The sequence below is a fragment of the Callospermophilus lateralis genome, chromosome 9, assembly GCF_048772815.1.
Source record: "Callospermophilus lateralis isolate mCalLat2 chromosome 9, mCalLat2.hap1, whole genome shotgun sequence".
Classification (NCBI taxonomy): domain Eukaryota; kingdom Metazoa; phylum Chordata; class Mammalia; order Rodentia; family Sciuridae; genus Callospermophilus; species Callospermophilus lateralis.
In genome coordinates this window covers 59818587-59840576 of record NC_135313.1, presented here as the reverse complement: position 1 = coordinate 59840576, position 21990 = coordinate 59818587, and the positions used below count along the sequence as shown (strand labels likewise).

The 21990-nt window shown below is 40.2% G+C and overlaps 1 protein-coding gene across 1 annotated transcript in view; it reads left to right on the top strand.

Annotated features, from left to right (window-relative positions):
* Gad1 (glutamate decarboxylase 1) overlaps positions 1-6214 on the top strand; it is a 36566-nt gene extending 30352 nt beyond the window's left edge. Inside the window, exons 12-16 of the mRNA XM_076865871.2 lie at positions 36-114; positions 1130-1279; positions 3828-3935; positions 5182-5271; positions 6041-6214. Coding sequence (XP_076721986.1) covers positions 36-114; positions 1130-1279; positions 3828-3935; positions 5182-5271; positions 6041-6214 — 601 coding nt within the window. The remainder of the gene's footprint in view (positions 1-35; positions 115-1129; positions 1280-3827; positions 3936-5181; positions 5272-6040) is intronic.
* The last annotated feature ends 15776 nt before the right edge of the window (positions 6215-21990 follow it).

Below are 21990 nucleotides of genomic sequence, written 5' to 3'. Positions count from 1 at the left end.
CACCTTCTCCTCAAAGGATCCTGTGCTTCTTTCAGGGCCAACTCAGTCACCTGGAACCCTCACAAACTGATGGGTGTGCTGCTACAGTGCTCTGCCATTCTCATCAGGGAAAAGGTCTGTACTCCCTGCAGAGATTTGCTGACCGCCTGCAGGTCCATTTGAAGGCACAAGAAGGGAAAAGCATGGGGTCCTTTCACATACTTGCCAGCTAACTGACAAGATTGGCAGCCCCATTGTGAGACTGTGGTTACTGTCCTTTCCTGCCCTTGTGGCTCACCTAGATTCTCCTCCAGGCTCTTGCATCGACTGCCCTCCCTCCTTGTTCAGTACCAACCTGTCAGGGAATTATTTGTGCATCCCTTCGTGTTTGCACAAATATGAGAGTGATCAGGTGAAGACAAAAGTGCTCACTGGAACATACTTTGAGTTCTTATTATGGATTTATGGTCCCAAGGGCTGAAATAAAGAAAAAATCAGTTCTTGCTTAAGGAACAAGAACTACAAATACCAACTTAGGGCAACAAGGAACACTGACCAAAAAGCTTCTGTGGATAAAATAATGCCATGTTCCCTTCCTCATTCACATAAAAATAGGAGCCTGCCTTCCAAAGCATCTCTGCTTCCTAAAACTGCACCCTGAGTCATCCTAGGAAGCCCAGCTTGAGAAGCCTAGACCTGCATAGCCCTTGACTCCACTCATACACCAAGTCCCTGTTAATATCATAGCAGATCTTGGAAAAGAGGACTTTTGGGAGGCACTCTTGGGGAGAAATTTTTTTCACATCATGAAACTGTCCCACCCACTTAGGAGGTTTATATCCTTAACCCCTGTCCACTGAATGCCATAGCACTTCCCAGACTTTGAAACAACTCACAACACACACACACACACACACACAAATGCCCTGAGAGGGATAGGGCATCTGAGGAAAGAGATCATTTGCTCATCAATGACAGAGGGCAAAAGGGAAAAGTTTTTTCAGGAGTGGTTTTAGAGAAGGATATCAGAACAAGTATAAGCCCTCAGAAAGTCACCAGCAGAAAGACTGCATGTGACCCCCAGTCCCCTCTGTGCACCGACATCTCTAATCTGTAAATACAGATGCACGCATCTTGATTTCCACGACAGGGTATACTCCAAGGATGCAACCAGATGTGCGCAGGGTACCTCTTCCAGCCGGACAAGCAATATGATGTCTCCTACGACACAGGGGATAAGGCCATTCAGTGTGGCCGCCACGTGGACATCTTCAAGTTCTGGCTGATGTGGAAAGCAAAGGTATGAAGGGGGACATTTGGGAAATAGAGCAGAAATGTAATTTGCACAGACTGCCTGTGAAAGAGATGCCATGGTATATCGTGGATAACTCAGGATGTGTGTAATCAATACTTAGATAATTGAGTTAACTGTATTTTCTTTGTGAATGAAATAAGTTTATCGCTTAGGCCAAATTCTCTCTTCTTCCTTCAGTTCTGTATCCTCAGTTTGAATTATCATGAAGTTTTCTTATAACTTTCTTATAACAACTAAAACTTGTGCTAAGATAAGGATTTCTACAGCAATCCTTAGGGATGTTAAAATTATCTAGTGAAGACATAAAGAAAGTGGTAAAAGATAAAACAACTACCTTACACTGAGAAGAACCCTAAATTCCTTTATGAGGCCTCTCATCAGGAAATATATATGACAGTTTCAAGTTCTGTTTAAGAAATGCCTTCTCCATTGTTTGTACTTTATATATTGATCTAGAAACTACACAATGTGTGTGTGTGTGTGTGTGTGTGTGTGTGTGTTGCTGAGGATTTGAAACTGCATACTTTATTTTTAGAAATCCTGTACTAGACTGAAACATGCTGTTTAGCCATCTTCAGGCTCTTGGGTTGCACTTTAGTACATAGGGGGACAAAGCTTAACTATTAGAATTTCCCCGAAAATATGAGTAATGGAGAAGATTACTAGTAACTGTTTCAAAAACTTTTTTTTTTTTTTTGATATCAGGGATTGAACCTGACCACTGAGCCACACACCCAGCCCTTTTGTATTTTATTTAGAGAAGGGTCTCTCTGAGTTGCTTAGGGCCTTGCTAAGTTGCAGGGGCTGGCTTTGAACTCCCATCCTCCTGCCTCAGCCTCCTGAGCCACTGGGATTACAGGTTTGCACCACCACCCCCAGCTCAAAAGCATTTTTATATTACCAAGTAAAGGCAATTGATTTCACAACTGAATATCACATTAATTTTTTATTTACCTATTATAAGTTAATTTTAATAATTTCCATGTTTAAGATGAGAACCACCTGATACCAAAACAATAAGGATTTCTAGCAAAATATCAAGTTAGTATGCCTTAATATAGAAAGAATCTGAATTTAATTTCTACCACAAAGTAAACAAAGCCATACATTGCATTAAGAGAAAGAGCCCTATTATCTAGAAATACTGTAATGACCACATGGCCCATCTCAGTCATTTTGCCTAATGATAGCCTCTTGAACCATCCTCAGGAGGGTTGGCTCATGGTGCATCATTTGCTGAGGTAGGATCCTGGTGGAGGATTCATTCCCAGGGACCAGTCAGCAGTGACACTACTAGGAAGCTCAGGCTTTGCCAGCCTGTACTCTGCCCAGGCCCATCAGCCATCCACAAGCTAGCCTTGTGCATCTGCTCTCCTTGTTAACACCCACCCACTCAGCAACCCTTGTGCTGCCTAGTAACCAGCTATGCTGGCTTTGGAAACTCACACTCAACCAGTTTGTCAATAGTTGGAGCTATTGCCGTCTTAGGGCAGGAACTGAGACCAATGACTTCCCCATCCACTTTGCCTGCCTGCCTGTCACTGAAAATGAATAATTCTGTGCTAGGTAACAGGTAGCCTGCCTGCAAGGATGTGGAATGTGTTTGGTCAGGACTTGGCTGGGGAAGACCAGTTCTAAGGTAGTAATCTTTTAAGAACCAGTTGTTTGTTTTGTAAGCTATCATGAACTGTTACAATTAAGAATTGCTAGAGAATATCATGCTAACTGAAATGAGCCAATCCTACAAAACTGAGGGCTGAATGTTTTCTCTGATATGCGGTTGCTAATTCACAATAAGGGTTGGGGCTAGAGAAGAATATAGTTACTTTAGGTTAGGTAGAGGGGAGTGAAGGGAGGGGAAGGGTATGGGGGTAGGAAGGATAGTAGAATGAATCAGATATTATTACCCTATGTACACTATAACTATACAACAGGTGGGATTCTACGTCATGTACAAACAGAGGAATGAGAAATTATATTCTACTGTCATGTGCAACTAATTAGAACAAATAAAAAAATAATTGCTGGAAAAATGAAATACAGAACATATAAAATATAAGCTAATATTTTCATTAGAGTCAATATGCATAAAATTACTCTGTTGAATGGCTTTAATAGTTTCTTAATGCCTAATCGCGATGTCTATAACTCATGTCATCCTGGACTGGTTATGGTTTGTGGACTGGCCTCAGTCCAGATATGACACTTTGAGTAGCACTATCCTAAAGAAACAAGAAATGGGCATCAAGTTGAGGTTTTGAATAACTAGCAGGAAGCTCAAAGCTCTATTGAGAATAACTTCCCAGAGACGAGAGTGTCTTCAAGAGAGAAAGCAAGCCCACTTCATCTTACTGTCCTCAGAGCTTTGAAGAAGCTGTACTTATTCAGTTAGATGGTTTTTCCTGACTATCTCCATCCAGGAACACTCCTTTTGATATTCCCCATAAGCAAGGACAGCATAGTCTTCCCAAATGCCCATCCCATGGAAATACAACTTACCATCAACAACTATGACCTTTTTCTTTAAAAACAGGGCACAGTGGGATTTGAAAATCAAATCAACAAATGTCTGGAACTGGCTGAATATCTCTACACCAAGATTAAAAATAGAGAAGAATTTGAGATGGTTTTCGATGGTGAGGTAAGTGGTTATGGATCAATGCACAGCACTTCCAGAAAAACCACTGCAGGAATCTTCCAAAGCCAGTATTCCCACATCGCCATGAGCTGCTTCTGAATTTTCATTCATATGCACTGTTCATTTAATTCCCTCCACGTTCATGAACTTTTCTTCTGGTAGCACTGCACTGACTTTCCCCCCTTTACTTCGTTTAAAATCCTGTCACTCTCAGCCAGCCCTTTGCATACTAGAGGTCTTTCCATGGAAGTCTGAATTTTTCATCATCCAGATGAAAATGTACTGGACCTCTATGATAAAGAGTTTCTCAATTCCAAGAAGTTTAGAGTGGGATCTCTTAGGATGGGTATATGTTTACCCACCAAGACCAATTCTAAAATGAGATTCTGTTTTATTCTGTGTAGAATAAAGGATTCAGATAAAATTGTCTTTTCCCTGAGTTTATACCCCGACTTCACACAATAAAACATTTGTCATACTAGTGTTTACTGAGCTCCTACCACATTCCAGACCCATGCCAGGGACTGGATTATACAGTATTGGCCCAAACACATACTCTCTTCCCTAATGGAGCTCTCATTGAATAAAGGAAGATGAAATTGGAGTCAGTGCTGCGAAGAGAAAATCACTCAGAACCCAGAGTATACAATACCACCTACATTTCACTTTTGCCTGTTTATCAAGCAACTTCAACTATCAGGAAAATACCTGAGAGTCCCCAAATGAGCACAGAAAAAGCTTTGAGCAGTTAAAATCAATGGTCTAATATTTGGGCATCTCACCCATGGGACCTTATTCTGATTCTTTGCATTATTTTAAACATTCTACTAGCAGATTGAAAACAACAAATGCAGTGTCTCAAGCCAGTCACTGGCAGATGTGGTGCTAGAAATGGCAACTAGGAAAGTGAAAGCATCAAAAACAACTATTTAGTATCAATAAACTAAATCATTTTTCAAGGATCTTCTGTATGTGAGGCTCTACAAATGGCAAGATAAATAGTAACCTTTTTTTCAATTACCTAAATGTACTTAATATTAATATTTCAGTGTTTAAAAGTGGTAACTGGAGTTATCTAGAAAATTGATTGCAGGGAGAAGCTCTCCTAAGAGATATGATCGGATAAACCAGGCTTTTTCTGACTCATATATTATGATCTGAGAAGCTTCCACTGAGGGTGCATATGGGCTTGGGATCAGTTTTCTCTCATTTTCTCTTAATTATCTTTTGTTTGTTAAAATCTTTGCAGCCTGAGCACACAAATGTCTGTTTCTGGTATATTCCACAAAGCCTCAGAGGTATTCCAGATAGCCCTGAGCGACAGGAAAAATTACACAGGGTATGGACTTATTTTTTTTGTTTCACCTAATTCTTTGCAGTTTCTCTGGTCAGGACATCCTTATTCTAATGAGAAAGAAATGAAAAATAAAGACTTGGGGTGGGCTTCTAGCCATGGGTGTTGGTGAGCCATCTTGTTACATTGTTCTCAGGTCTAAATTGAGCCCTTGCTGCAGTTCAAGTAAAACAGGGAGCTCTTAAGAATGCATCTTGCCTTTGGAAGGATGGCATTCTTCATTACAAGAATCCTATGCGGAGCAAGTGAATGACACAGACATATTTCTAGGAACATTTGACATGAAACTATGTCCGTTATGATACCTTTTTACTAAGTCTAAGTCTACTCTAATGTTGATTCATTTCAGCTGTTGATTTCTGTATTTATCTATTATCCAGAGTTGTTAGTAATATATTTATGTAATATTTTATTTATCCAACCACAGAGCAAATACATGTTTAACACAGTATCCTGAGCTCCTATGCAGAAGCCTTAATTTGTATTGTTGAATTTGTCTTTGTTTTTCTTTATTTTTGTTGTTCCATGACTGACTTTCAAAATCCAGTCACCCAGTACTTTCTGAGGGATCTTATGACTGACTAGGTGGCTTAAATAGTCATTAGATATTAGCCACAAAACACACCTGATATAAAATATTTCTTTGTGCTTATATCAGTGTAGACACAAATGGTGAAAAGCCAGTTGGGTTGAACTGTTAAAAAGAGAAGGTGTTAATATTGGTTTTGAGTTTTGTTTTGTTTTCCATTATAAGGTGGCTCCAAAGATCAAAGCCCTGATGATGGAGTCGGGCACAACCATGGTGGGCTACCAGCCTCAGGGGGACAAGGCCAACTTTTTCCGGATGGTCATCTCAAACCCAGGCGCCACCCAGTCAGACATCGACTTCCTCATTGAGGAGATAGAAAGACTGGGTCAGGATCTGTAATCACCCTCGAAGAACATAAGTTGATGGGACTCCCTTTCCCCGCTGACACTCTAGAACAAACCTCTATAAGTTGCTGAAACACATAGGTCATTTCATTGAAGGAAAATGTAATATCTTGAAGAATACTTGTTACAACTTTAAGCTTGTTAGAGTTAGCAGGAAATAATGTTCTTTTTTTTAAAAAAAAAGTTGCACATTAGGAACACAGTATATATGTACAGTTATATATACTTCTCTCTCTCTACATATATATATGTATAGTGAGTGTGGCTTAGTACTAGCACACAGCATGTCTCCTGCCCCAAGGGTATTAACTTCACTTTCAGCAGTTACTGAGGAGTTAAACACATTGCAAACCAGCTTGCCCAACAATGGCAGGAAAGATGGTCTCCAAAATGCTGTGTCATAGAGGCCAAAGGGAATATTGGTGATGGGAGTTGACCTCCCTGTCAGAGTTTCTCCGACCTGAAGAACGATGGATGAGAAAAAGCACTACTAGGTGACAAGCATCACGCCCTCCCCATTAGTGTCCTGTTAGGGAAAAACAGTAGCAGTCATTGTTACAGGTGTACTATTGCTGCATTTTTAGAGATTGATTTGTGTAGATTGTGTATATTACCGTTGTCTGATCTTGGGTGGGGGGAACATATGTAATGATTCAATACTGTTTAACTGTACGTCAGTGAAATATTGCTTATTTATATTCAGAGATTTACCATGTTAAAGAGGCATCTTATATTTTCTTTCCATTTGTAATGTATCTTATTTATATATTAATGAAGTAAGCTCCGAATACTGTTTATGGTATTTTCGTGCATTTGTGAGCCAAAGAGAAAAGATTGAAATTAGTGAGACGTGTATTTATATTAGAGTGCCCTTAAAATGATGATTTATGCATAAGTGTACTGTCTGTAAAAGAATTCTGATACTGTACATAGAGTCATATATATTGATATCTTATTACTTCAAAAACATCTGCTCTTCTCTTGCCTTCTGTCTGGCTGTATGTCTGGTGTTCTCAATGCTTTTCTAGTAATTGCTGGAAATAACTAGATCTCCTGTAATTTTGTAGTAGTTCATGACCAATCTCTGTGACTCGCTTAGCTGAAACCTAAGGCAATGTTTCTGAAGAACTTCTGAAGATCTCTGATAAACTACCGTTTCACAACTGTTTTTGAAGAAACGAAATCTACACTGTGCGTTTTAGAGTATGCAAGAAGAATGTAAATAAATATATTCTCCATGGAGAATTTGAAAAATATTTCTTCTCACTTGTATTTCATGTAAAGAAAGATTTTGAGTTATAATTTTACTTAGCCCATTCACTTTCCACTAGCTAAGTTTAGGTGATGCTCAGTGTCTTCATTAAGCTAAGATTCAACCTGTTGTCATAGATCCTGAGCCCCTCATCTATAAAAACAATCAATCATCTATATTGATTGTAGTTAAATAAAATTTGCTGTTCAAGCCTTAAGAAAAGTTGGTCCCATTTCTCATTTTCCTATTTATAGCTTGGAGTTCCATTCATTCAACAAGTATTTTCTTTCTGTATATCAGGCACTGTTCTGGGCACTAAGGTTACAGTGTTGTGCATGGCAGACACATATTCCTTCTAGTGAGGACTGTATATCATTTGGTGTCAGTGGTCTCTGAATGTGTGTAAGATCACAGACTCATACATTCTTACTGCATTTTCTTGTATAATAGTCCTAATTCATTTCCTCAGGAAATGTAATAGAGTTGAATTATTAGAAAATAGGGCCAAATTTCTATGATATTCTATTAAATGATAATAAATATTATCTTATTCATATAAATTCATATTCACTGCATACTAATGTTTTGTGTGAACAAAGGTTTCATTTGACTTGGGTAAATTGCCAGGTGTAGGATTCCTAGATTATATGGAAATAACTAGATCTCCTGTAATTTTGTAGTAGTTCATGAGTATGTCTAACTTTATAAGGAACTGTTAAGCCATCTGCCAAAGTGGCTGCACCATTTTGCATTCTCACTAACAATGCACACATTTTTCATTTACTACATATTCTTGCTGACATATGGTATTGTCAACTTTTTTTTTTTTAAGAAATGAAGCACTCAGTCTGGGTTTGTGGCTCAGCAGTAAAGTGCTTGCCTAGCACATGTGAGGCGTTGGATTTGATCCTCAGCACCACATAAAAATAAATAAATAAAATAAAGGTATTGTGCCCAACTACAACTATATGTGTATATATATATATATATATATATATATATATGAGAAATGAAATGAAACACTCTACAAATTGTAATGTATAATTTTAGTTTACTTTTGCATGATGCACTTTGGAAGGATTCCACTGGAGTCCTTCACCTTGAATGCAGTCAAGGTCTCTCCTCTGGTGACCAATTAAGACACAACCCTTTGTCCTGAGTCTGTAGCGGTCTCTGCTGTCCAGTCTCTGCTGTCCAGACCTTAATTGGGAGTCCCTACCCTTCAGGCACTTCTCTTGAGTGGGATCATTTTTATTTAAAATCATCCCAGATTATATAAGGAGGATTTTTTTAAACACACATACATAGGATAAAGAATAAAAATAATGCTATCTATCGCCATCTACCCTAGCTGGTGACTTAATGCTGGTTTCACAAAATCTGACTATTCCAATAACTTAAGAAAATGGCAAAGAAGAAAGCACGCAAACACACAGAAGTACCTTTTCAATAATCCAGGGACAGCTCTGAGACCTTCGGGGTCCGTGGAAAGAGAGAGAGCCACTGGAATTCTTTATTCTTATATAGGAGACACACAAGGGGAGGTGTAGAACATTCTATCCCCAAAAGGGCAAAGGGGTAGGATTACAAAGGAGCAGGTGAGTGTAACTCAACCCATGTTTTGTGTGAACAAAGGTGACGCCTAGTCCTGGAGGCACGCCTTGTTATCTTAGCAGGAGTAACGCCCAAGTTACTACGACCTGGCATCACCGTGCCAGACTGAATGCAATAGTTGTTCAGAACCCCATCAGGACTTGAAGTCATCTGCATCCAGGGCAGCTCCCGACAGTTATTGTTGAGTTCCCACTAATCAGCCTAAGATACAAAACATCAAAGTACCTTAGAGCTCTCCAACCCTTCCCTAAATGGGATGCTCCCCTCTCCCCAAGAAGTGATCACTAGTCTGAATTTTGTGCTATCACTCTTTTCTCTATGTAGTTTTACCACATATAAAGACATTGTTGTTTAGTTTTGCTGGGTTTTGAACTTTATGGAAGTGAAATAAAACAGAATTTATTACTTCTGTGACTTATTTTTCTAGACAACATTATAATTTTGCAAGTCCAGAGCTAATCCATAGAGACTTGGTGCAGTTAAAAAAAAAAAGGTATCCCTTCCTTCAAGAACAAGCTTCCCTGTGCCCGTGGGGGTGGAATAGATTTTAGTGCCTGCTCAGTCCATTGGGACAACCTGAATGCACAGCTGCATGTGGAAGCCCCATGTTTTCAGGATTCACCTTCAACATTCAGTTTTATTGCTGTCATGCGATTGCAGTGCATGGGTACACTTCACTTTGTCCATTCTCTGGGGAGTGAATATATGAGTTTTTCCAGTTTTTTGCCCTCAGGCACAATGTTGTTATGAGCATTCTTAAATTTGTTTCCTGACACCGTATGCAAAAGATTTTTAAAGCTTTATAATACTTAGCAGGGAAATGGTTGGGGCAGTGTTGTTGAACTTTATTGAACAAAGCCGAGCAGTCAATACCAAGTGGCACTATACTCAGCAATGCAGTTATTCCTCACCCTCACTTGGCCTTAAACTTTTCCCAATTTGGTGGGTATAAAATCATATCATATATAGATTTAGCTTTTTTTTTTCTGATTACAAGTGAGGTTGAACATCTTTTTCACATTATTATGGACTTTTGTTCTATGAGGTGCATAGATCATATTCATTGTCCAATTTTCAATTGAATTATCTCTTCTGATTCTTTAACTCTTTTTTACATATTTTATATACTGATTTTGTAAAAATTATGTGTTTGGTAAATTTCTTCTCCAAGTCCCAAACTTTTTTTTCTTTTTTTCCTTTTTGCTCAACTAAAATGGTCTTTTAAAAACAAGTTCTTGCCTGGTATGGTGGCACATGCCTTTCATTCCAGTGACTTGGGAGGTTGAAAGCAGGAGGATGAAAGTTGGAAGTCAGCCCCAGCTACTTAGTGAGATTATGTCTCAAAATTAAAAATAAAAAGGAGTGGGGATATAGATCAGTGGTAAAGCACTCCCGGGTTCAATCTCTAGTACCAAAAAACAGTTCCTAAATTAATATAGCCAAATTTATCAAAAAATTTCCTCAAGAAATTTTTTCCTACATCAAATTATAAATGTAGTCCCATATATTGACTTCTACGTTTTACAGATTTAATGCCTTTCACATTTAAGACTTTGGTTTATCTTGAGTTAACTTTTGTATTTGGTTCTCCATTGAGAGTGAAAGGGCTATTATCATCCTTTTACTCTTCTACATAAATTTTGAGATCAATTCATCAAGTTCCACAAAAACAAATTCTTTTGGAGTTTTTCTTGAAATTTCACTGAATGTGTGGATCAAGAACACTAATATCTTTTTAAATATTGAATATAGCAACTAAAAGCATAGTATGTATCTCCATTTAATTAGGTCATCTGTAATGGCTTTTAATAAGTTTTCAAATGGATATGTAAATTTTTTGATAGATTTATTCCTAGGTGAATTAGATAGAGAGATTTATTTTTTAACTGGGAATTGAATTCAAGGGCACTTAACTACTGAGTCACATCCCCAACCCTTTTTATTTTTTATTTTGAGACAGGGTCTTGCTAAATTGCTTTGGGCCTCACTAATTTGTCAAGGCTGGCTTTGAACTTGAGATCCTCCTGCCTCAGAGTCCTGAATTGCTGGGATTACAGGCACTTACCACCATGCCTGGCATATATTATTATTTTAAGTGGCATATTTTTAAAATTTCATTTTATAATTAATTGTTATTGATACATTGAAATGTCATTGCCTTTTTAAAAAATATATTTCCAAAGATTTGGGCTTTTCTTTTTTAATATTTGTTTAGTTGTAAATGAACACACATTATCTTTATTTTTATGTGGTGCTGAGGATTAAACTCAGTGCCTCACACATGTGAGGCAAGTGCTTTACCACTGAATTACACCCCAGACCTGTCATTGCCTTTTTTAAAAATTAATTTATTGAAATATCATTGCCTTTAGGCAATGAGCAGTGATTTTGCACCTAGAAAGCTTACTCAAACTCAATTTTGTGCCATTTATAAATAACGACAATTTTGTCTATTCATTTTTTGATTCTTATGGTTTTTTTTCCCCTTTCCTTGATATGCTGCACAAACCAAACCAAAATATCCAGTATAGTTGAAAAAAAGAATGTTAGTAGGCATCCTTGCCTCATTCCTGATATTGGAGGAAATGTTTTCACCGGTCACCACTGATTTTGTTTCCTGTTTTTGTTTGTTTGTTTGTTTGTTTGTAGTTGTCCTTAATTGGGGTAAGGACATTGGTTTTCTGAGTTGGCTGTAAGTTTTTATAGTAAATATGTGTTTAATTTCATCAATAACATGTTCTACACTTGTTGGAATGACTATGTCTTTTTTTTAGCTATTAATATAGTGTTACTTGAATTGTTTTAAGTTTTCCATATTTTAAGTCAGATTTTGCAGGTTGTATATTTTTCCAGGAATTTACACATACTTTAAATTGTCATATTTGTTGGCATAAAATTGTCTGCAATCGCTTCTTCTTAAAAACTGTTTAATTTATATTTATATTCCCCATTGTTTCCTGATAGTCTTAACTTGTGTCTCCTCTCTTTTGCTATGATTACTCTTAGCAGAGGTTTGTCATTTTCATTAAGCTTTTCAGAAAGTGTTTGTCAATACTCTCGATTATATGATTGCTTCTCACCTCATTAATTTCTCCTTCTATATTAATATGTCCTTCCTTCTACTTAAAGATACTTTTTTTAAGCTTAATCTGCTTTTTCTTTTACTAACTTCTCAGATTGCATGCATAGGTCATTAATTTTGAACTTTTCATCTTTTCTAAAGGAAGCAATTAAGAGTATATGTATTCCCTGCAAGGATCTCATTGGCTAGATACCACAAGTTTGGGCACATAATATTGTGTTATCATTCTATCCTGAATATGGGAGAGCTGACAGTTTTCCCTTATACTTTGTTAATTTTTGTTCTCTTAGTTATAAATGAATTTTGATTTTTATATTTTTCTGGTAACTTAAAGCTTTCATCACTAGGTAGTTACCAACTTTATTTTGCCTTTTTTCTAATAGTCTGTTTTATCTGATACTAACACAGCTATACTATTTTTCCTTATATAGTCTTTGCCCAACATATTTATTTTCTTCTCTTTGAACTATAATATTTCTGTCTTTGTTTTAGGCTTGTCCTGTATACAAGGCCTAGAGCTTGATTTCATCATTCTTCCAATCTATTTTTGTCTTTTAACTGAAGGATGTCATCTAGTCACTTATTGTGATTACTGTCATATTTCGGTTTCATTCTAGAATCTTATTTTGTACAATGTGCGCTCTCTCTCTCTCTCTCTCTCTCTCTCGATGTTTTAATGTTTATTTTTTAGTTTTCGGCAGACGCATGTTTTTTTGTTGTGGTGCTGAGGATGGAACCCGGGCAGCATGCCTGCCAGGCGAGCACGCTACCGCTTGAGCCACATCCCCAGCCCCAATCTCTCTCTCTTTTAATTGCTGTTTGTATTTTGTTTCTGTTATTTTACTCTTTTCCTTCTCTGCTCACAGGTTATATTCTGCTTTTCCACCATTTCACAATAATGTTACTCTCCTCACAAATCACATGGGAACCTTAGAATACTTTCACTCTGATCATCTTCTCCCCATTTTCATGCCAATATTATCCAGTATTTTAAATATCCTTTTGAACCTCACAATTTATACAGTAATCATTTTATTCAGATGACTTTTGCTTAGATATGCCCATATATTTACCATTACATTTGTGCATGGTTCCTTCTTACATCTCAGACCTTCCATTTAGGTCATTTTCTTTTTCCTTGATCTGCATATGTTTGAACTTTTCTTTATTGAAGCCTGTTAATGGCCCCTCTTGTAGAACAAGCTCTGTAACTTTGCTTCCCAGGCTTCATTTGTGAGGCTGGTTTGAAAGCACAGTGATGTGCTGCCTTGAGGATGAGAAAGGTAACTAGTAGTTAACAGCACCATTCCAGTCCTACCATCTAGGCATTATGGGATTCTGTTATCTTTTACACATAAAGGAAACCAAATACATGCATCACTTACTGCCAGTAACAAACCCTTTGACCTGAGAAAATGATGTAAAGCAAATTAATAAAGGGTATCTCACTATGTTTGGGGCTAAAGAATGAATTTTTTTTGTAATAAACATGATATGCTAGGTTGCTTTAATATTCCAACAAAACCACTTCAAGACTCTTTTTCCTGGTTTCTCACTCTCCATAATGGATTTTCCTCCCTAAAGTCAAGGTGTTGGCAGAGCTGTGCTCCTTCTGCAGGTTCTAGGGGAGATCTCCTTCTTTTTCCAGCTTCCAGAGTCTGCCACATGCCTTGACTCAGAGCTCCATCTCACATCTCCATCTCTGACTCTCCTACTTCCCCTCTTTCCTTTATAAGGACCCTGAAGCTTACATTGGGCTCACCCAGATAATCCAGATAATCTTCCCATCTCAAAGTTATTTTTGCCATGAAAGATGATATTCATAAGTCCCAGGGGCAATGGTATGGGCATCTTTAGGGACTATTGCTCAGTCTACCTTAAGAACCTATAGGTAGGGTTGGGGCTGTGGCTAGTGGTAGAGCACTTGCCTCGCATGTGTGAGGCACTGGGTTCGATTCTCAGCACCACATATAAATAAATGCATAGAATAAAAGTTCATTAACTGTAAGAGTTTGTAAACAAGTCTGGATGGTGCCTGGCAAAATGCCAGAGGGAGTGATTTGTGAAGTAATGCCAGTAAGCCATTAAGTGTGGAGATTCCTGATTGGTTGACTGCTGTATCTAGTTTATGCTAATTAGATAAGCTGTGTGGAATGTATAAATACTGCTCCTGTCCTACAATAAACGGCTTCCACTCCTGCTGTATCAATCTTCGCAAGTTCCTCGTCAACCCCCGGTTATTTTGCTGCAGCTGGACTGCGGCAAGTAACATCTAAAATATTTTTAAAAAAGAAAAAAAGAACCTACAGGTAGCATCCAACATAAATAATTGCGCACAGGGGCCAAGGTAGCTTCTGACACAAACCTCATCTGAGGAAAAGGCAAAACTGATGGTCCACGGACAATGAGAAGATGTGAACCTGAAATCTGTTAAGTTGAGCTGGAAATGTCCTGCTGAGAGTATTTTTTATAGACAAAGACCTTAGATTATTCTTAAGAACTCGTGTCAGAGATCTATGAAAAGGGGTTAGTGAGAAGGAAAGTTGTTTCACTATAACCTGAGAAATTTAGAGCGCAAGATGATATTTGGAGGCACATAACATAGTGGAATCCACAATGGGGGTGTGTGGGGAGAGTGCCAGTGGCTTTGTGGAAAGGGCCAAGCCTTCTGTCAGGAACTCAATTTAGTGAATTAAGTTTGGCAAAAACAAAGAGTTTAATGATGGTGGTTTCAAAGTAGTTAACCTTTTTTTTTTTAACTTTTATTTAAAATATTTTTTTAGTTGTACTTGGACACAATACCTTTACTTTATTTATTTTTATGTGATGCTGGGGATCGAACCCAGCGACTCACGCGTGCTAGGTGAGCGCTCTACCACTAAGCCACAACCCAGTCCCAACTTTTTTCTTTTGAAACAGGGGAATTTTATTTACTATTATTTGTGTGTGTGTGTGTGTGTGTGTGTGTGTGTGTGTGTGTGTGTTGCTGGGTATTGAACCCAGGGCCTTGTACATGCGAGGCAAGCACTCTACCAACTGAATTGTATTCCCAGCCCCAAAGTACTTAACTTTTGAGGATGTTTTATTCCACCCATAAATATAATTTTAGGCCTAAAGGGAAGAGAACCAGGTGTACCCATACCAGGACAACGTGGCCATGATGGAGCCCACCTAGTCACTCTAGCCGATGTGAATAGAGAAACAGCAAGCAGATCTGCTGGCAGGAGGACATGGTGTGGTGAGTTATCTTGGGCTCTTCTTGTGCCCCTGGTCCTCAAAATGTGGATGTGGGGGAACAGAAGAGTATGTGAGCAATGGTTTTATACTCTGGAGCAGACTAATGAGTGAAGTTTTTCTCTTTTCCCCAAATTGATACTTGGGATCCATCATTGGAGACACAAAAGTGGTAAGTACTCCACATTCTAAAGACAACTGCCAACCTTTGGATCACTTATGGATTACTGGGGGGTCAGAGCTGGCCCTTTTAACTATAGCAAGTTAAACACAACCCCAAGACCTTCTCAGAGAAGAGAGAAGGCATTTGTCAGGGTCATAAGTTGGGGCTCAACACCCAGAGCATCTGGAGGCTGGAAAGGAGACATCCCAGAGGAGATGCAAGCTTCTCCCACCCCACCCTGTGGGCAATAAAGGAAGAGGAATAGAGCAGTCTGCAGGCTGCCTCTACCACTTCACGTCAGCATAAGCCTAGCAAGATGGAAAACAGAGAACTTTGTAAAGCTGGAACATCTTTAATAATCAAGAGTGATCAGGAGGTTATAGAATCTAAGTTAACACCAAGGGTCCACTAACTGATGAGAAAGAGAGATTCAATAACTGAAACCAGAGACTGGAAGACAAAACCAGATCATGGTTTACCCCACTCTGTTAGGCTTGTTCAAGATATTCACAACTGATTTGCAATAATGGCAGAATAAGCACAAGCATTTTCCCCTGGTAGTATTCGGGCTTCGTTGTCTTTCCTAGGAGCAGAAGAGATTTCCCCAACAGCTTCAGAGAACAAAACCTAAGAAAGGGGCACAAAGCAGACAAATCATTTTATGAGCAAACAAAGACAAAGGACTTTGCCTAGGTTTCTTACATACTTGCATGTTGGGAGGAGGGAGCAAAAGGAAACTGTATGAGGTCCCATCAAGGAAAAGGCTCCATCATGCCAGGCTGTAGGGGGGGTCCTTCCTTACTAGTGATGTCTGGAGCATGCTTGCAGACCCAGAGAGCATGTTCCATGCCATGGCTGACTGGGAGCCACTGAGTGTACCTTGTCAGAATGCAGCCCAGCCTGGCTGGGTGAATTCCCGTGCATTTAAGGGGATACTTCTGTTACCGTCTAGGGGTGCTGGGTTCATTGTCTCCATTCAGCAAAGAATTGAAGAACAGGACACAGAGATAACAAGCAAGAAGTAGATTTATTGCAAAAGCAATAGAGTTACAGAGATAGACTTCCTGAAGAGAAGGGGCCCCAGAGCTGGGAATCCAGGGGAGGAGTTTTGGACTGTTCTTTTTATGGTCTCTGGAATTTTCTCCTTTCTTTATCTCCCAGCCTGTCCACACTCTCCACACTATTATTGATTGATGCCCCCTCTGTCCATGTGTCAATTTTTTTTTCTTCTATTGGATCCCCTGCTTAGGAGCACAGTACAGAAGCGTCTGTCTGATTGGGTCCCTGCTTAAGTTCATGAGCACTTTTGTCTACCAGGAAGTTGACCTCATCAGAAGACCCTCTCCATGCTCCTTGTTCTGGCCCTGCCCCCAAACCCCTCACTCACCATCTTGCCCTGACTGTCTAAGCCCTTCTGTATCTCCCTCACTTCCTCACCTGGGCCTTCTGAACTAGCTAGAAAGAATTTGAGCAGGCCTGGAGCTCCCCCAAATAACATTTGAGAGTAGCCCCAAAGAAATAGGGTTTTGCTACTAATGCTATGACCATATTTCTACTCCCATGCAGATATGGCCTGGGAAAGGAACTCAGAGACCAAATTCCATCTTCTTTTTTCCCTTCAAATTGATCTAAAAACTCACTTTCAATCCTCAAACTTCTCTGAATTCCTTGGAAATGCCAAGGTCTTTTATTGGCATAGCTTCAGTTTCATTTTGTTGGAGCAAATGGATGTAACCTCTCAGGCCAAATCACACCTCTGCCCACGCAGACCCTCATGCACCACATTGCCGCTGTCGTCGACTCCCCCTTAGTGGATAAGAGAGATTTTTTTCCCCCCACTTTCTTCCATCCAAAGTAGGTTGAAAACGGAGAAGACTTGAAAGAAAGAAAGAGACAAAGAGGAGGACAAAGAAGAAAAAGAGCAGAAAGGGAAGCCTGGGGCCACACTTCTTAATTGCAGGGCCTTGGGAGAAAATCAGCTGGGAGGAAGGAATGGAATGAGGTGAGGGTTAGGGCGCTCAGTGGGCTTCAATTACAGCTTTAGAGCAAACTGGTTGGGCCATGGTTTCAGACATTAAATGAAAGAATAGCCTCTTGCCTTGCTCTAGACAGAGGCACCTGAGAGGAGCTGGAACCCTCCTGGGAGGGAGAAGTAGAAAGGTGCCTTGTTTTAATGTTACTTTTAGGAGTGGGGTTTGGGTGGTGATGGTGGTGGATGGAATAAATAGAAAGGGAAAAGAAAAGCAGAACCCTTCCTTTGTGCTTTTTTAACAGAAAAGTCCTCATTGTCTCTCTCCAGCCTCCACAGGTGCCACCTAGTGGACAAGCTGCTCATCCGCAGCTAGAACCTGCCTGCCAGGGTTGACATTGAATCCCTACCTTGCTTCACCTGCCAAATGCAGAAGCATAAAGGATGTTTTCACCTCTTAAAGGCTGCCCATCACACTGGGAAAGAGGCTGATCCGGGATTCTGGCAATGGCCTAGGAGTGCCAGGGATTCCCAAGTGGTGGGACAAAGCAAATGGGAGTCTGTGACTGCTAGACTCAAGCCAAGAGACTGAAACCAGAAGATCAGGGTTACAGCTGCCTGTGGACAGCAACAAGCAAGGATCCTGGAACTTCTGGCATTTGAGGAGGCAGGTTGGAACTCACTGTTGCTCAGAACAGCTCTGACATTCAGAAGGTAATTATTCAAGACAGTAACACCAGCCAACTGAAATCAGTGTTGAGTTTATTGTAGGTAGGGAATATCTGTCCTCTAATCTATACTACATTTTGTATCACTATGTATGAATTCTGGGCCTGAAGAAGACTTTAGGGGTATTTAGGAGTCTGAAAATACGGAATATTTCAACAAGTCTGAAATAAGTTTATGATACAATCAAAAGATTCATAAGTAATATGGTTGCACAGTCCTTTGCAAAGGACTATGGAAAGGGCCAGTGGTCAGAGATAAAGTAATAGTGAAGCAACAAACAGGAACCCTCTATCTACATGCCCGCCCACAATCCCTCCAAAGGGGTTAGTCCTGCCTCGGATATCTTGATGAAGTATGGAGTAGCAAAGTACAAGCCTTCTTTAGGAGGAAACCAGATACTCTTGAACAGTTACTCAGTCAACTACAGGCTGCCAATCCATAGGCAGGGAGGGGGACCAGATACATAGATTTGCATAGTATTAAGAAATGATAACTGTTATAACCTACCAACCTCTAAATTTCAGGTGATTAATGCAAGGGTGCTTATTTCTCTTTCACATTACAAATTTTGGCAGGCAGTTTTCTACTTGGTGATTCAGGATCCCAGTCTCCCATATAATGACTCCACCATCCCCTGTGACCTCCATCCTCCAGCTGGCACACAGGGAATGAAGGAAGGAGAAATGAGAACAGGACTTTCTTAAAGGCCTTTAGTCCACAAGTGGCACTCCTATGTACAAGGTACACCACGAGATGCAGCCTCAGCCTGGACAGCTACCATACAATAAAAAAAGGAATAAAACCTCTGGTGGAAACTGGCCATGTCTGTTGTTGGTATTAAAAGACAGAGCTAGGCAGATCTATTTTTCCCCTGGGACTTTCATCTAGCAAACACATGAGGAATTGTCCAGTTTGTGATTGAGCTATGGCTAAAGGAATAAATCCGTTAGGATTGACATGAGGTATGGGAACAGGGGGGCAGGACATGAGTAACTTTAAAAAGAAATGTATTTCTTATGGGAAAAAGTCAAGAAATGAGCTGTCCAGTGTTGCTCTGCTATCTACACTCTGTAAAGTCCTTAGGGATCCAGGCGCCTTCTGTTTTGTTGCAATAAGCATTCTCAGGAATGGTTTCTTTCAAGTCTCCCATAACTACTCTATGTCCAGTCGTCTGTCCATAGTCTCACCAGCAAGGTGACTAATCAGTTGACCTTAAGATAGGGAGTCTAGTCTGGATGATCCAGGTGGGTCCACTAACCGGTGAGAGCGAATCCTTCTGCTGGTGCCCTCTTGTCTTGGCCCTGCTATCATGCTCCAATTTTCATTTGTTCTGCTCAGAAAAGTAAAGGACAAATTCACATGTCTACTGCCTAACCAGACATCCAGTAAGACAGCAAAATACCCAAATCTCCCTTTACCACATCTCTCCAAGTTCTGCTTTTAAGGGCTCACCTGGAGAAGGGAGAAGTCAGGACACGATGGCTGTTTTGAACATGGAGGGGATCATGTAAGAAGAAACGCTAGTGGCCACCAATTGACACCCAGCAAGGAATCAGGGACCTTGGACCTACAGTTGCAAGAAAACTCTATCAACAGCCTGAATAATCTAGAAAGTCTTTCTTTCCCAGAGCCTCCAAATGGGAATCCAGCCCAACAAACAACTTGAGCATGAAACTCCGAAGAGTCCAGCCAAGCACACCCAAGCTTCTGACCTTCAGAACTGTGAGACAATAAATGGGTGTGTTGCAAGCTGCTAAATTCATGAGACTCCATAATATAGCAACAGAAAACTAATTCCAAGACCAACTGAGTTAGCTGGAGCAGCAGGTCACCTAAAAGTCATATGGTGTAACCATCTTATTAAGCACTCTTGACTCAATGAATCCAAACTTGACATGATCCTATTTTCCTCCAACCACTGCCTCCAACTGCTAAAATATATCTTTCTGCCCATTGGATGGGGGTCCTCTAACAGTATCATGGGTAATTTCTTCAACCTTTTGGTCTTTTTAGTTATTAAAAATCCACCTAATCTAAACTTCCAACATCATATTGGATTGACAGCGTCCTTTCCATCATCATCTGATGGCTGTTACTCGGGGAAGCTCAAGTAGAGGAGAAGACACGGCTGCTCTTTTACTCCTCCTCCCCATCTCTCTATGTACCGCCTCTGCTACATTACCTTCTCTTTTCTCCTATGGGCTGTAGCTCCTCTGGGGGAGGCAGGGAGAGGCAGAGGGAAAGGGACACTTGTCTGCCCTTTATTGGCCACTGACATGATCTTCCCTTTGGTGGCTATAGGCCCAGGCTCTTGCATGCTGTGCACAAGGGGCTTGAGGCTGGAGCTGCACAGTTGCCCACATGTGCATTCCAGCATGGCTCAGCTTCTCCCAACCTCTCTCAGGCCTCTGTCAGTCCTCATGGCTCAACTTCATTTACCCCCTCAGGGTCCATTTGACCTGAGGAGTCCTTGCCACACTAACCGGTGAGAGCGAATCCTTCTGCTGGTGCCCTCTTCTCTTGGCCCTGCTATCATGCCCCAGTCCTCATTTGTTCTGCTCAGAAAAGTACAGGACAAATTCACATGTCTACTGCCGAAGCAGACATCCAGTAAGACAGCAAAATACCGAAATCTCCCTTTTTCAAGTTTCCCACTCTCTGTGAGTGGATCTCCTGAAATTCTTTTCCCACCATCTAGCTTGGAAGAGGAAGGGCATTCCCTTCCCTCCCCACCTCACTAAAGCAGTGCTAAAGGGCTCCTTGAAAAATCACTGCATGGCCCACAGGACGTGAAATGGGTGGAGACCAGGACTGAGTGATAGATGCCAGTAAAAGAGCCAGTTAAACCACAGTTTAATACAACCAAGAGAGGGATCTAGCCCAGCGGTTGATGGATCTCTTTAAAACATGAGGTACTTAACATTTCTTTGTCCTCATCTTTGAACTCCAGTCACCAATTCTTGGGCACCATAAATAGTCTCACTCAACATCTGTTTCAACTGTAAAAAAAAATATGAAAATTGTCAACACGACCAACTTCCTTCCTTCCTTCCTTCCTCCCTTCCCTCCTCCTCCCTAATTACACATGATATGAAAAAGAAACAAGACTAGTATGTAGACTCACACTAACATTGAAATGCATCAGCTATATTGACATAGAATGAGGATGATGAGACTTAGAGATGTACAAGTTAAAAAAAAAAAAAGTATAATGAGAGATTTTAGTGACTGAGTTTCCAAAGCAACTTGGCTTCCAGAGCACTTACTGAAATCTGTGGCTAGATGTATCGAAGTATATTGTCCCAAACAGGATGATAATAGCCTCATTGTCTTCCAGCCTGCTTGGGCCACATCTAGAGAGCCATTGGTAATGGCCTGGGAAGGAGTGGCTAGTAAGTCAATATTGACAGAGTTCAGCAAGGAGCACCTGGATGGGAATGTGCTTTTATAAGGTGCCACTGGGGATGTTTCATTTGGACCTGACTTGAGAAGGGGGAGAGAATAATGACTGCTATTTGATGATGTTGGTAGTTCCAGAAAGCAGAACCGAAGTCAGGGCAAGCAAAGTTACAGAAAAGAACACAGCAACTCAATACATGATGAGATGTGATCATTGCCACTGAGTGTTGCCTAACTTGTGACATGTATGAGCTCATTCACCCCTCACAGAAACCTAGAATGTGGGTACCATTATTATATATAGTTAATAGATGAGGAGACTGGATGGT